Source organism: Ambystoma mexicanum, chromosome 10, assembly GCF_040938575.1.
Source record: "Ambystoma mexicanum isolate Mex_15411 chromosome 10, UKY_AmexF1_1, whole genome shotgun sequence".
In the NCBI taxonomy this organism is placed as follows: domain Eukaryota; kingdom Metazoa; phylum Chordata; class Amphibia; order Caudata; family Ambystomatidae; genus Ambystoma; species Ambystoma mexicanum.
In genome coordinates this window covers 1,558,024,017-1,558,040,598 of record NC_090932.1, presented here as the reverse complement: position 1 = coordinate 1,558,040,598, position 16,582 = coordinate 1,558,024,017, and the positions used below count along the sequence as shown (strand labels likewise).

General features: G+C 48.7%; 1 protein-coding gene across 1 annotated transcript in view; it reads right to left on the bottom strand.

The window, feature by feature from the left end:
* Positions 1-16,582, bottom strand: part of SLC5A1 (solute carrier family 5 member 1) — a 281,641-nt gene that overhangs the window by 26,740 nt on the left and 238,319 nt on the right. Inside the window, exons 9-10 of the mRNA XM_069619846.1 lie at positions 11,220-11,355; positions 9,349-9,456 (exon numbers count right to left, since the gene is read on the bottom strand). Of these exons, the coding sequence (XP_069475947.1) occupies positions 9,349-9,456; positions 11,220-11,355 (244 nt within the window). The remainder of the gene's footprint in view (positions 1-9,348; positions 9,457-11,219; positions 11,356-16,582) is intronic.

Below are 16,582 nucleotides of genomic sequence, written 5' to 3'. Positions count from 1 at the left end.
AAGCGGGGTTTGGTGGGGGCAGGCGGCTCATAATGGACTGCAGGGCCAGCAACATTGTCTCCGCAATGTTAGATTGTATGCTGTTGCCCTTGCGTACCCTTCTGGACACCAACATGTTGCATGTAGCAAAACGGCCTATTGCGCGGGATAGGTGCCGGACTGACTGCTTGTTGCTCTCACGCTGCAAACGTGCCTCCTCACGCTGGAGCCTTGATTCCTCAAGGTGTCGCACCACAAGTCCGGTCAGCGTGTCCTGTCCTGTTCAATGCGCTTCAGGCGAGTGGTCAATTCCTGCAGCAATGGCGTAGGGGAGCGCCTTGGACTATGTAAGCTGCCCGGGCTGAATGTGCTTAGTTGTTCCGGTGTGGATGTGTACCCCTCATTCCCTGACCCTAGTTCCTCAGTGGCCTGATGGTCTGGCTTGCTTTCCACGCCATCGGACTCTGTATGGTCTGGAGGTGCTGCAGCACTTGCAGGTGCACCAGGAGTGGCAGCAGGGGGATTCTCCAGCGGTGCCTGCTGGTTAACTGGTGCTGCAGGGATGGTGGTCTCCGGAGGGCGGTGAACATGGACCTGGTCACACCTGGGGTGTCGGAGGTGCTAGCACCGGATTGCAGTTCTGGTCTCCGACCATGGCCACGTCCAGTCGCCCATGACGTTGTATGATGACCCCCGTCAGTGTCAGATGATGTTCCTGTGTGGGGTATTAAGGCATGCTGTTTGTGGTGTCACAGGATGTGTATGGGTCAATCACATGCAACACACTCCTCAAGCTACATCTTGTTGCAGTTACATGCATTGATGGGTGCTGCGGTCATGTGTGTGAGTCAGGGGTTGCACTGTGGGGCACGCTGTCTGGCTCGCCAGAGGGGGGGTTATCCCATGGGGTGCTGGGTGTGGTAGGGTTGATGGGGACTGTGTTATGTGGCTCTGTGTGCATTGCTGGGGGGGAGTCCCATTGGGGTGCTGGGTGTGGTAGGGTTGATGGGGACTGTGTTATGTGGCTCTGTGTGCATTTCAGGAGGGGTCCCATGGGGGTGCTGGGTGTAGTAGGGCTGATGGGGACTGTGTTATGTGGCTCTGTGTGCATTGCTTGGGGGTGGCCCAATGGGGGTGCTGGGTGTGGTAGGGTTGATGGGGACTGTGTTATGTGGCTCTGTGTGCATTGCTGGAGGGGTCCCATGGGGGTGCTGGGTGTGGTAGGGTTGATGGGGACTGTGTTATGTGGCTCTGTGTGCATTGCTTGGAGGGTCCCATGGGGGTGCTGGGTGTAGTAGGGTTGATGGGGACTGTTTTATGTGGCTCTGTGTGTATTGGTGGGGGGTTCCCATGGGGGTGCTGGGTGTGGTAGGGTTGATGGGGACTGTGTTATGTGGCTCTGTGTGCATTGCAGGAGGGGTCCCATGGGGGTGCTGGGTGTGGTAGGGTTGATGGGGACTGTGTTATGTGGCTCTGTGTGCATTGCTAGGGGGTGGCCCAATGGGCGTGCTGGGTGTGGTAGGGTTGATGGGGACTGTGTTATGTGGCTCTGTGTGCATTGCTGGAGGGATCCCATGGGGGTGCTGGGTGTGGTAGGGTTGATGGGGACTGTGTTATGTGGCTCTGTGTGCATTGCTTGGAGGGTCCCATGGGGGTGCTGAGTGTAGTAGGGTTGATGGGGACTGTGTTATGTGGCTCTGTGTGAATTGCTAGGGGGTGGCCCAATGGGCGTGCTGGGTGTGGTAGGGTTGATGGGGACTGTGTTTTGTGGCTCTGTGTGCATTGCTGGAGGGGTCCCATGGGGTGCTGGGTGTGGTATGTTTGATGGGGACTGTGTTATGTGGCTCTGTGTGCATTGCTGTGGGGGTTCCCACGGGGGTGCTGGGGGTGGTAGGATTGATAGGGACTGTGGTATGTGGCTCTGTGTGTATTGCTGCGGGGTTCCCATGGGGGTGCTGGGTGTGGTAGGGTTGATGGGGACTGTGTTATGTGGCTCTGTGTGCATTGCTGTGGAGGTTCCCATGGGGTTGCTGGAGGTAGTAGGGTGGATGGGGACTGTGTTATGTGGCTCTGTGTGTATTGCTGGGGGGTTCCCATGGGGGTGCTGGGTGTGGTAGAGTTGATGGGGACTTTGTTATGTGGCTCTGTGTGCATTGCTGGGGGGGTTCCCATGGGGGTGCTGGGGGTGGTAGGGTTGATGGGGACTGTGTTATGTGGCTCTGTGTGTATTGCTGGGGGGTTCCCATGGGGGTGCTGGGTGTGGTAGGGCTGATGGGGACTGTGTTATGTGGCTCTGTGTGCATTGCTGAGGGGGTGGCATGGGGTGCTTGTTGTGGTAGGGTTGATGGGGACTGTAGTATGTGGCTCTGTGTGCATTGCTGGGGGGGCTCCCATTGGGGTGCTGGGTGTGGTAGGGCTTATGGTGACTGTGTTATGTGGCTCTGTGTGCATTGCTTGGAGGGTCCCATGAGGGTGCTGGGTGTAGTAGGGTTGATGGGGACTGTGTTATGTGGCTCTGTGTGCATTGCTAGGGGGTGGCCCAATGGGGGTGCTGGGTGTGGTAGGGTTGATGGGGACTGTGTTATGTGGCTCTGTGTGCATTGCTGGAGGGGTCCCATGGGGGTGCTGGGGGTGATATGGTTGATGGAGACTGTGTCATGTGGCTCTGTGTGCATTGCTGTGGGGGTTCCCATGGGGGTGCTGGGGTGGTAGGGTTGATGGGGACTGTGTTATGTGGCTCTGTGTGTATTGGTGGGGGGTTCCCATGGGGGTGCTGGGTGTGGTAGGGTTGATGGGGACCGTGTTATGTGGCTCTGTGTGCATTGCTGAGGGTGTTGCCATGGGGTGCTTGTTGTGGTAGGGGTGATGGGGACTGTGTTATGTGGCTCTGTGTGCATTGCTGGGGGGGGCGCCATGAGGGTGCTGGGTGTGGTAGGGTTGATGGGGGCTGTGTTATGTGGCTCTGTGTGTATTGCTGTGGGGGTTCCCATGGGGGTGCTGGGGTGGTAGGATTGATGGGGACTTTGTTATGTGGCTCTGTGTGCATTGCTGGTGGGAGGGGGCAGGTATACCTTTATTCACATTCATGTCTTTGCACTTTATGCACTTAACAGCCTTGCCAGGTGTATCTGCTCCAGCCTCGGCTCCGCCTACCCCCTCGATTCCTTCAAAGTGCAACACGCTGCTACACCTCTCCTCCCACGGTAGAAGCTTCAGTGGGGAATGTGGTCTGCCTCCTGTGGCACTGCTTTGCTGTCTGTGGGCTGACAGCAGGTTCCGGACCCTCAGTCGCAGGTCATCCCACCTCTTGTGGCAGTCTTTTACTGACTGCCCGGTTACCCCCACTGCTGAGACCTTCTCGGCAGCCTCAGCCCATATGGCCTTTCTTCTCTGCTGCGTGGCGCGCCTCTGGTCTGCGCTGAACAGCTCCCCTGCATTCTCGACTATATGCTCCACGAGCACAGTACATTCCGCTTCACTGAAGCAGGGTTTCCGCTGCTGGCTGACTGGGACCATTGATGTCAAATTCCTCGTGGTATTTAGGCAGGCAATCAGAGGAACTGTGGGCCTTGTGGTACCAGAAGATTGCAGTGGATTGTGGTTTATGTAATGGCTGCTGCTCTCTTTCCGGTTTTCGAGATGACGGTATTTCCGGCACTGGTGTTTCCGCTGCCGCTAATTCCGGCATGGCCGAGGAGGATACGGATGTACCTCAGGCATTTTGCCTGGTGCATCCATCTCCGTGGGTGTTACCGTGATGGTGGTGGCACCGGTTCCGCACTGTGCTGAGGCGCGCGGCCACCAAACCGTAATTCTCACTTACTGTCGCATCCATGCAGTCACGGAACCGGTGTCACCGCCATCACGGTAACACCGAATACCGGATCGGCTAACTTGTAATGAGGGCCCTTGTCTTGCCCACATTTGTCCTGGACATTTTTTCTAGTATGATTTTTATTTGTAACATTGTGTCTATTAGCACCCTGGCCGGAGGCGGGGGAGGGAGGGTGCTAGCCAATCAGGTGACTAGGAACGCGAGCTTCAACTGCTGGCGAAAGCCTGCATTCCGTGCCCCCTGCTGCCCGGCTCCCCCACTGCCATCTTCCCCCTACCCTCTGACCTTGTTTTGTTTTTTATCCCCTCCTAACTGTCCTAAGTTTGGCAGCGATGGCACTCGCTGCCGTAGCCGCACCTTCCTCTGCTCTAAACGGCCACCATGGAAAGGGAAGAGGGGCTCCACACGGAGCCCTGCCTTCCCTTTACATTGCGGCCATCTTCGTAAAGTATTTTCCTTTGTTCAACAGGACGCGTGCGGCATCCCGTTGAATGAAGGAAAATCCTTTTAGCCCCCCGAGTTACCTCTTTGGCAACCCGTTGTGCTAATAGCCTTAATCCTCCCTTCCAAGGCTGGAACGGGGGTTGACGGCACGGAGCCCTCGTTATCCGCCCGCGCTTCGCTCGGCCCAATAACTTGTAATGTCGGGCCGTGGACCCCCGTTCCAGCCCTTGGAACTGGGGATTAACACCATATTAATCTACCAACGGAACATTTTAACAAAACAGTCAAGTGCCATGCAGCGCGACTTGCTGTTTCACCCCGCATCGACTCTGCTACACCTTCCTGCAGGCTTTAGTCAATAAATACCCTGAATAAAATGAACAATAATAGGTTCAAATCAAACAGTGGCCCAAGATAGTTCCTTACATGTTGCCAGGAAGATACCTTGAATGTTGAATCTACATCATGATGAGGAAGATACTGACCATCCACTGTCCCTAGTCAGTAAAGGCAAAAGCTCAAAAAGGGGATAAAAACAGGAAACCGGTCTGCACGCCCAAGTCTGGCTGCGGCAGCCTTCTCCCTCCATTTCCCTTCACAAATAAATGAATCTCCACTTTTGTGCATTCTTTGGAGGCCCCACTGCTAAGGCCCAATCCACGATGACCAGCACTTGATCCCACGATGACCAGCACTTGATCGCTGGTACTTTCTATAGCTTGGGGCTGCAACACCTGCCTCACTAAACCATTTGGAATACAACTCCCATCAGCCCTAGCCAGAAGAATCAAAGATGAGAGACTATGGGAGTTTAAGTCCACAATATCTCGGGCTATGCATGTTGCAGATCCCTACTCCATGGGGCCAAGTTAGTGCAAAGGTCGGGACCCCATTCACATGGCCAGATCACCAGACTCCTGTTACTGCTGTCCTAAAGAAAGGGGATTACCCAAGACTTCTCTGACATTTACCGCCCAGTCCCTTGACAGTCAGCCCTGCAAGCTAGCCTTCTCCGGGTTTGCACTATTTATCTTCCAGCTTGAGGACCTGTCTACCCATTATGTACTTATGATGGGTCTTTGTTGGCGTTGTGCAGCTGCACATCCAGATGTTTTCGACTACAACTCTCATTGGCCCTTTGCAGCAAAGGCAATGGTAAAGGATCATGGGAGTAGTAGTCCAAAACATCTGCAGGACCAGAGGTTGCAGATCCCTGCTCTAGGAGTTCCTGAAATCCTGATTCTCGTTCCAGGAACTCTGGGTGGAGGGGTTGGCTCCCTCCCCCACTTGCTAGATCCCCCCTAGTATTGAGTAAATGTTGCTCCACTTTACCAGGGAAATCATGGGAATGCCTTTATCTATACATTTCCAAGTCCATGCCACCAAAAGATTTAAAACACTGGCCAACAGGGACTATACATACAAAGGAAGCCAGGGTAGCTTGCCTTGGTAGGGGCAGCACAAGTGAATTGTTTTCTCGCCAGATTATTGAGCAGAAACCTGGCTCAAGCAGGACTGCACAGGTGCAAAAAAAGCAACCTGGTTGCTCAATTATGACAACCAATAATACATCATGGCAGGGCTCCATCATAAAGGCAGATTAGGGATTAGAAAAAAGTACTCTGGATTAGTGAGCTCTCTGGGTTTTATGCCAGAGCTGTAGCAAAGCGTGCACATCGAAGAGATAAGTGGGGGTATTGGAATCTTGGCATGGTGCGGGACTAAGGATTAGGTTACAAGAAGAACATATAATTCTGGGATTATATCTGCCTATGTAGCGGTATAAATGAAGATATCAGGGATCTGTAGAGGTGGTGGCGGGTAGATGGTGGGCCGGTGAGGTCCCGATCAAGGACTGGGATAAATGAGCAGATCACGGTTCTTAGGTGGGTTCTGAACAGGGACTGCGATGAATAAAACTATCAGTGTTCTGGGGGGTTGGGTCTATTGGACCTAAAACATTTGCCCTAATCACATTTGATCGAATTTATTTGACCTTTCTTTCGGTCTAAAATGCGGGGGGAGACCTCCTTTAACCACCCCACATCCCCTCAACCTAATCTATACCCTTACCCACCCCATATATATATATTTAATTAAATTTGACCGAAAAAAGGTCAACAGAAATTCGGTCAACTGTTTTAGGTCAAATGTATTTAGGTTAATTATGCAAATACCGTTCTGGAATGTTTCTGACCAGTGATTGGAATAAACGAAGAGACGAGAGTGTTCTGGATTGATTTCTGACATGGGACTGGGATAAAAGTAGGCATCAGCTTAATGTGATGGCCTGTGGCTAGGAATTATGGAGGCGCTCTGAAACACTTGTGTATGGGTGCGTTATAAATAAAATATCATTTCATTTCATTTCAATTGAAATATTACATTTCTGGAGTAGTGTCTGATCAACTACTGTGCTACATGTCCTGGGATGTTGTCTGGTCATATGTGAAGATATCAGAGTGCTGGGATGGCATCTGACATTGCATATGGCTAGGCACATTTATCAATGTCCCGGGATGTTGTCTGGTCATATGTGACGCTATACCCAAGGGTTCAGTGTGCTGCAACTAATGCAAAAATAAATAAATAAAAACATTGCACCTGGATAGGCTCACATATCAATGTCCTGGGATGGTTTCTTACCAGGGACTGGGATAAATGAAGACATCTGAGTTCTGGAATGGTGTCTGTCTATGGATTTGGATGAGTGGACATAACATAATTCTGACATGCATTCTGAGGTGGGACTGGAATGGTGAAGATATATGCTTCCTGGGATGTTGCCTCACCAGGTATCGCGATATTGGAACCTATCAGGATCCTGGGATGGTGTCAGAAGAGAGATGAGGATTAGTGAAGGTATCAGCCCCCAAGAGGAGTGTCTACAGAGGTCATATTTTAAGGATTCCAGCATAGAGCACGAACAGCATGTGCGAAGGTGGACCATTCTATACAGCTCTTCGCTCCTCTAATTTCCTCAGGGTCAGTCGTTTTTCAAAGAAACAAGCTGGAGTAGATATCTGTCTTCTGCTGGGGCCTCCCTCTGGAACAGCCTCCCTGCCTCTCTAAAACTTGAGGAGAACCATCTCTGGTTCCAGAAGCACCTCAAGACCTTCCTCTTTTCTTATGCCTTCTCTCCCCCTCTCCCCTGCTGATCTGTTCTCTCTTGGCACCGTGCACCTGGCCACCCCCTGTCCTCCGGGCCCAGGTACCTGCTCACCCTGCCACCCTCCCGCATTGCCTCCGGGCCACCCCTTGCACTGGTGTCTGTATCTGTACCCATACAGCCCCCCTTTTTCTTCCTGCACTTATCAGACCTACCCTTGTCTGCTGCCTTAAACCTAGCACTTGCAAATTGCTGGCTCCAATACCACTGTTTGTTGCCTTTATTATTTATTTATTTATGATTATTTATCTGGTTCTCCTCTGCTTCACACTTTCCACTTCTCCCCCATTCCATGCACTTTTCCCCTCCCCCTCTCCCATGCACTTGCGCGTTCTCAATGTCACTGGGCCTAGTAAGATCACTGTTCTGTTCTCCCCTGTTCCCCTCCATTGCCTTGTCGCTCTCTGAAACACTTGTGTAGAAGCGCAATAGAAATAAAATATCAATATAGCTTCATAACAAAAGAAACCTGCACCATTCCTAATATGTAGGTGAGTCACAGAGATGGAAATATGTACACAAGGGCCAGACACACTGATCCCCAGCGTGAGAATGAGGTAGGGTAGATCCAAGAGTGAGGCTGGATCAATCCCTCAGCATACATGCTAACATGCCCGTTCCATACGGCGGAGGCTAGTCCAGTCCTGGCTTTCAGTTTGCATTCTAGAACATGAAGTCCTGAATTTGTATCTGAGAACTTTGCATTCTGGGACTGCAACTTCCCTGAATACAAAGTTAAAGGCATTCCTGGACCAGTATCTCCCGAATGGAATGGGGCATACTGTCATGTATGGCACGGGAGTGTCAAAAATGGTGGCACCCCTTGTAAGATCTGTGCATTACAGGAGCCTCGATGCATGCACTACTGGTTCATGCCCAACCAGGAATGTGTGATGATGTGATGGCAAATCATCATTCTATGGCCTTCCTCCCCATCACTGGGCGATGGCTTCATATCATTGTCTGCTATCCTGTGTGATGGCTCCTTTTTTCTGTGATGGTCACTGTGTGGCAAGTCTTTGCCATTGTTTGATTACCTCTCATAGTCCTATGATGGAATGACGGTGCCTGGATGATGGCTGCTGGTCATTGTTTGATGACCACTAATCATTGGGTCATTTCTACTAATCATTGTATGACGGTACCTCATCATTTCATTTTATTGTTGTATTGTTTTGTTCATAGCATGAACCTAACCTGAGAGCAGCTTCTTCTCAGTAGGGCAGCACTGTTGGCAGCGAGGAGGGGATCTTGTGTGAAGACGCTTGATTATTGACTGATGACCCCTGGTTACTGTGTGATAACTTCTTCCCATTGTGTGTTGGTCCTTGGTAACTGTGTCTCTACCTGCCTATCACTGAATGATGGCTCCTCCCCTTCTTAAGATGGTCCCTCCTCGGGGGGCTGTTGTCGTTTGTCATTGTGTGATGGTCACACATCACCGAATAATGGCTTTTCATCGTTGTTTGATTGCCCATCTTTAGAGCACTTTGGCTGTTCACAATTGTGCGACTGTCACCCATTTGCAACGTGAGAGTGTGTAATGAAAGAATGTGCATTGGGTTCCATGTGTTAATATCCCCGCAAAAATATCACCTTACAAGAATGGTGCCATAGTTATGCAGCAATATTAACCCATTAAACCTGCGGGGCACACCCTCACAACCCCCATATTATTTAAAAGGGAGCGGGGGACACCCCCACAGCGCCCAGTCCCATTCACCCCAAAAATTATCCCACTAATAATCTCGCCTATGGCCATGCCCGACGACCATATATATGGCGATATTATTGGTGGGGAAAATATTACCTGATACCGTGCATTGATGTCAAGTATAATGAGATGGTGTGCATTGTCAAGGTAAGCAGTGCATGTTGACTGGCACATACAATGAGAAGTTGGCACTGCTCGGGTTCTTACCATCTGGCATCAGGTCCACCACCATTTTGGGGTACGCAATGTTGGTGCAGCCGACTTCCGTGTCACAAGCTTTTTTGCACACTGAGGGCAGAACACACGCCACCTCCTCTGTGGAAAATACAAGAAGAAGCACAAGTCAGTGCCAGCCACAGATCACACTCCTGGCCTGCCTGTGTCTAATGCCTGGCAGTAGCGCAACCTTGTGCAATGACAGACTGTGCCCGTGATTAGATGCTGCTGAAGTGGTGCATTAAAAGCGCATGCACAAGAGCGCATGTGCAGTGAAACACAAATGCAATTAAAGGAGGTTCAGCTATCAAAAGTGACTTTGTACTGCCGACAGAAACCCTGATTCAGGGAACTGTGCAAAGTGTATTGTTTCAGTCCAAAGGTATTAGATTGAGAGGTGTGAGGAAAGATTGGAAGGTAGATGTTTGTTTGCTGGGGAGGTTGTGAAGGGAGGCGATTAGGTTTGTGAAATAGGATGGTTGGGCAGAGTCCAGTGCAGAGGTTAGGGCAGCAAGGGAATTTCTGTAGGCTAGAAGTACGGCGGTTGTCTGTTATTTGCGCCAGTGTAGTAGGTCACAACACATGTTTGTTTTGAGGGTCTGAATTTCAGAGGAGATCTTAGGCTGAGGACAGGAGTGGGAAGGTGTGAATGTGTGAGGAGTATAGTGTTGGTTAAATAGAGTCATAAGTGCACAGGGAAAGTCAGAGTAAGCACAGTCAGTGGGAGGGGCATGAATAGGGGGAAGAGACAGGCGAGAGGTCCTCACATCATCAAGGAACGGGTCGATGTCCAGCCTGAATCTCCTCTTCGTTATTGAAGAAAATGGAGGGACTGAGATTTTAAAGTGAACAATGGAGTGACCAGAGGAGAGGGGTTAATGGAGAGGTCAGAGGAGGGGAGCAAATTGGAGAGAAAGATTAGGTCAAGAGAGTTCCTGCCAGAGTGGGTAGGCTGGTCATGGAGCGAGGAGAGGGAGTGGTCAGATAAGAGGGATTTAGGTTCACTGCAGATGGCTGTAGCCGACTTGGGAAGGTTAAAGGCCACCAGCATGAGAATAGGGATGTAGGGAGAAAGTGACTCAAGGAGAAGGTTCAGGCCAGGGAAGAATGAGTGGAGAGGACCAGGGGGCCGATGGAGAGCCAGAACAGTGAGAGGGCTAGGAGGGAGGAGTTGAATAGTGCCATGGTCAAAGAAGTAAGAGTTGTCGTCAAAAGGGGGTTGAGGGGCAGTGAAGAGGACCGTGTTAATAAGAAACCGCACACTGCTGCCCTTCCCAAAAGGTCAGGGAGAGTGGGAGAAGGTAGCCAAGTCAGTGTGGAGGGCTGCTCGTGTAGCAGGGTCATGAGGGGAGATCCAGGTTTCTGTGAAGTTGCGGGTGATAAGAGTCGAAGTTGTCAGTGTTGTAGGAAGACGTATTGCAGAGGGATTGTGCATTCCAGGGTGAAAGAGTGACAGGAGGTGGGGAAGAGCAACAGCTAGGCAAGAGGGACAGATGAGGTTGGAGATCCTGGGAGAATGGACGGAGGAAGAGGGGTAGGCTGGAGAGTGATGCAGGCGTTACAGCAAGCTGAGGCTGAAGGCTATAAGAGAAGGGAAGGCGAAGGGGCAATGGAGTGAAGTCAAGATTCATGATGAAGGGTAGTGAAGACAATGAAGAAAGGGTGCAGCCCAAGAGAGAGAGAGAGAGAGAGGGTTGTTGGTTAAGCGGGAAGGGAATCTATGCACAGGTACCACATACGCTGTGGTACCTGTTCATAGGTGGGTAAAGAGACTTGCTTCACAACACCTGTGTAGATGGGGTGCATAGTGTGGGTGCTGTGGTACTTGTGAACATGCTTTACCTGCCTGGGGCGTGCTGTACCTGTGTAAAGAATGCGGCTGATCATGCCAGGGAACACCATGAGGAACATGGGCAGAAGCTTGAGGTACCCGCAGAGGATGCACCCCGCCTTCACGTGGGACATGTTTTTGGCAGAGAGGCAGCGCTGGACGATGACCTGTTAATAGAAATACAAATATCATTAAGGAAGAACCTAATGGAGACTGCAAGTGGCCGCTATAGAGGGACGGCCGGACATGTTATGCGCTCAGCCAGGAGACCAATGGTTGGAGTTTCCCCCTCCCCATCCTATGCAGGGTTTGCTTCCAGATGGTGTCCGGTCAAAGGGTCGACTACAAAGGGTCGAATGGTCAAAGGATCGACACCAAAGGACCGAAAACAAAAGGATCGAATTTCTTTTTAAATTACATTTTTTTGGGGGGTTTTCGTTTATGGAAAAAAGTGTTTTTTACCACAAAAAACGGGGGTTGTGGGGGACCCCCCCACCCGAAAAAAAAATGTCCATTGGTGTCGACCCTTTCACCATTCGATCCTTTGGTTGTCGATCCTTTGACCTACAACCCTTCCAGATCTAGGCAAGCGAAACTTCCCGTCACTCAATTGCCTCACGTATGGTGAAAGTGGTTGAGCGATCAAGGCCTAGCACGTAGCAGGTGAGGGGTGAGCATAAGAAACCGGGTAACACTGCTGTCTCTTTGAGATACTGTATCATTTAAAGATGCTATCTCTATTTTGAGGATGGTACAGCAAAAGTATACAGCACAATGATATTGATTTGTTGCTTATATAGCGCTTTCGCCAAAGCACTGTACATAGAACATATTTACATACAATTATTACCCAACCAAAGCTGCTACTCCTTTATCGAACTGGATCAATGGCTGGGTTAGCCTTGCTGGTATTCGATACTGCAACATGCAGATCGCACACAGATCACAGCAGTTAATGCTTGACCCGCTGAGCTATCTTACCAGCATAAGGCACAGTGCATGTAGAAATTCGTTATCATGGTCAGCACAGTGAGCAGGTCAAGCAGGATGCTAGAGGACACAAAGGCTTGTGTCTATAACTGATTCCACCAAGATAATTAAAGTGAGCACCGGTCTCGGTCTCAACCTGGTAAATTGTAACACCGGTCCTAACAAGATCCTGCTAAAATTAGCATAGCACAATCCCCTGGGTTCAAGTTTTTTTGCCACATTTTGGCAATTTGTTTACATATAAGGGGCATATTCAACCCCTCTGGGGCACGGCCCAGCCCTTCCCAGAGTCAGAGCATGACCCAGTGGGTCGGGACACACCTTCTAACTGCTTGTGCAGCGTTAAGTGTGCAAACTCAAAATGACTGCCACTCTCAGAATGTTCAGTCTGGAATCCACCATTCACGTCCCCAGGTTTAGATGTGAATTAGAGTTTGCAAATAGTTCACAATCCCCCCAAAAAATCTCTGTTATTCTGCACCATTTTTGGGAGATTTAATTTAAAAAATGTGAATGGGCTGTCATTAAACTAAGTGAAGATTAAATGCCAACTACCAACTAAAATTTGGTAAAAGAAAACGTAGGAGTGAGGCACGCACTCTAGTTCCCAGTTTAGATACCTGCTGCAATTTACTTTGTGCTTCTCCTACAAACGCTTTCATGTCTCTCACAATCATCAGGGAGGCAGTCTTTTCAGGTGTTGCTATTTAGTGTCCATTTTGTTCTCAAAGGATTCTGATTACCAGGAACCAACTCCACTCCATTAGCACAATTTGAATCCCACGGTGAGGGGAGGGGGGAAAACCATCAATATGGCTCTCCTAAGGGAGGCATGGTGAACCCGGTGCTGCTGCATCTGGAGCCCTCTGGAGCCCGGAACTCCCTGACCAATATGTAAAAAAGTAGGGGTGAGGCGGGCACTCACCCCTTTTTTTTACGACTAAAATTTGGTGTCGATCCGTCCAGCTGTGTTTGCCCTATGTGAGAATACACATGCTCTGTGGGACTTGCAATGAAATGTAGACAAGAAAACAGGAAAACATTGAGACCAGATAAAATGGGAGCAAGATAATACTCTTAACAAGATCACCACCCCTGAACTCATTCACTTCCACCACCGGACCAGACCTGGAAACGCTTGTGACAACAAACTACAGTGTTGGCTCAGTGGTAGACCCCTGGCAATCCATTATGTGCAAGGTCAAGCGCAGGTGGCAAATTCTAGGCATCAAGTTCAAGTACCCCTTCAGGATATTGCTCCGACAAAGGGTATTTGCACAAGCTTTGAAGACGGCTTGCATCAAGTCCCGTATGAAGAATATCAAACCCAACATTTCTAATGAACTACTGCCCTATAGCCGTCAATCCCCAACCGTCCAAACTACTGGAGACGATAGCATACAGCAAGCTACTCGAGCAACTTAAAACCAACAGCATGCTGGACCAATCACAGGTACGATTGAGACCACTCAGAGAAACAGAATCAACCCTGTTGTCAATCTGAAAAAGGAATTTCCTCACACAATAAAAGACTGCGCCACACTCATTGTTTTGATAGAAGAATTTTAAATTTTCCAAAATCATACAATAAAAAAAGAGAAACAACAGTGCCCTTTGGCTAACACGTGCTTTGACACAACAGTGCCTTTGTCAAATCAGGGCTAATTCCAACTAATTGATATTGTATATGTGTTCAAGTTTCGGAGAACAGTGCAGTCTATGGGATAAATCCCTCCTCAAAAGAGCAAACTCAGTCTCCTCGCGTCGGCAGCTGAGTTTGGCTCATTTGTCCTAGGATGCCTGGTGAGCTCATTACCCTTCTGTTTAGGATAACTACATAGATGGCAGCCAGATCATTTTCAAACTCACAGGTGGACACACAAAATGGAGACAATATGCATACACACTTACAGTACACTTGGAATAGGTATATGGACATATGATGGGCTCAGGATATAAGTAAGCACTGTAATGATCAACAGGCAACTCAAGACAAACTTGAAATTATGCTTTAGTTTTATTTGTAGCAAAAAAAGGATTAGGGTTGCCTGAAGAAGCACAGGTGAAAATGGAAACAGTAGAACAAACAGTACGGCAGTCAACAACTTGGTTCTTAAACATTCTTTAATACCGTGGTCCCCAGTCCTTCCCACTCTCCCTTGGGTCAGGCCCACCATCCGGTAGTCTAAATCATCATTCACTCACAGTTTTGGGATTTTATAGTGTTCCAAACACTCTTTTCGTGGCTCTTGGTCTTTCTTAGTTATCGTAGTGGTCTTCCAGGTCGTGGACTCTGCTACTAGCTGCCCCTACCGGGGCAAACTTAGGTTGTTTCACAAGGGTCAGATGTCAGATCTACCAGGTGGAACAAAGGATATTTACCTTTCCTCCTCCTGTTCAGTGTCACGTGTGCTTTTTCTCAACTCGGGCAGTCTTACATGTCACTTCTATAGGTCATTATCTGTGGCCTATTCTTAACCCTCAATTTGAAATATTTCCACCAAATTAGAAGCATCTTTTGGCCCAGATCTTTAGGGGGTCAATTCTCCTGGCAGTTACCACAAGATTTGCTTCTCTTCTCTTTATCTATATTTTCCTCCACTTATGTATAATTTCCCCTACCCATTTCCAACTGTTGGTATAATCCCCTCTTCTCTGTGCCCACTTGTCCTCCTCTCTCTTTCTCTCTGTTGAGGTTCCTTCTCCTCTGGCTTTTGGTGTTCCTTCTCTGCCTCCTCTTCCTTTTCTACTTTGTAGAGGAGGAGCCAAGTACCCCCACCTCAACCGTTCCGCCCCTATTACCTGTATGTTGGAAACCAGAGTATGTGACATACACGGAGCAGTTGAAACGACAAAGGACAAAAGGAATCCTAGAGGCAAGATTCCCCTTCAGGAAATCATACCTGCATATGAGGAAATATGATGGTTGTTTAAATAAGATTCCTGAAGAAGCAGAGCAAATGAACGGCACAGATGAGTGGTGACGTTATGCGAAACAGGGTTGACGCACCCAGAGAAAATGCAGATATAGGAGAACGAAGATATTCTATAAGGCATCAAGAAAGTATCAAGGATAAGTCACATCTTGGGATCAACAGAACGATGAAGACATAAAGCTATTTTACACATGTACAGATGCAAAAGAAATGCAAGCAGACAAAGTGATCTTGAGGCTAGCTTCTTAGTGAATAGTATGCGGCAAGCACCAATATATGCATAAGGACAAGTAAAGGATTGATGTTTCCACTATGCATTATAGCAGTGCTGGATTTAAGCAAGAAGGCTGAGAAAGCCTCATTTCCAGAGTATCGTAGTTAAAAAGCAAATTGAATTACAAACTGAATCTCAGCAGACAAGTTTGGATGAGCCAAAGAAGCCATAGTCTTATCAAACTGGAGTAAACTAACATTGGATACAAATCGTGTGAAAGAACAGAACTCCTGTTCAGAAGGCATGAACAAAACAAGGAAGACATCAGAGGTCTATTAATAAATAGTATTTTAATGGACTAAAAGCTTGATTTCATGGTCTCCAGTCACGTGGAAGGATGAAGTTGGACGAACAAGATGGTCACACCTACGCATGAGGGCAGAGTGTGCCTTCACTCCCTGAATTTCTCAGAGCTAATAACACTCTCAAGGCCGAGCTTCAAAGCCTAATTGACAGTAGACCACTGAGGTGATGATGGATTGATATGCTAATTGGTGGGAAGCAATGGTTAAAGCAAGCTCATCAGCACCTGGATGGTCAGCCTGCATGCTGCTAGACTTAGGTGGAAAAGTACGGACGGAGGTTAGAGTGCCAACCAATTGTAGGGGACCGCGTAATTAGGGGTCCTATAATTTGTGTAGCCAATGGGACGTTGTATATTTAGTGATGTTCGTAGTGGTCATTTTCAGGAGAGGGCTTAGTTGACCCACCTGATGTTAAGTAACCAATCACATATTCGCACTTTTGTTAGACTAGTATGGATCGTATACTTAGATGTTCACTCAGAGCCAATCACCCATACTCATAGGTTTTTGTAGTCTGCCACATAGAATGACGTTAGTAAACATGTAGGTTAATGTCATTGATGACGAGTTTTGTGTATAAGATCTCCGCTTTTACTAGAATGCATAGAGTAAGACGATCGAGCAAATTTGTTGATGTTCATTATGCTCCCTGTTTTAGATAATTGATATTAAAACAGTTTTCCTTTTGCCAATTCCCTGAGTCGGTTCAATTATTGATGTATCAATACAAATCTGCATCCCTGTGCATCTCCAGGGTAATTGCTACTCATCCTAAAGGGCTGGGTTATCCAGTTCAACTTCCTTTTCTACTTTGTCCTCATGTTCTCTCTCTCTCCCCACTTATTCCTGTCCCTGCCTTTCTGGATGTTCCTACCCTTCCACTGCTATT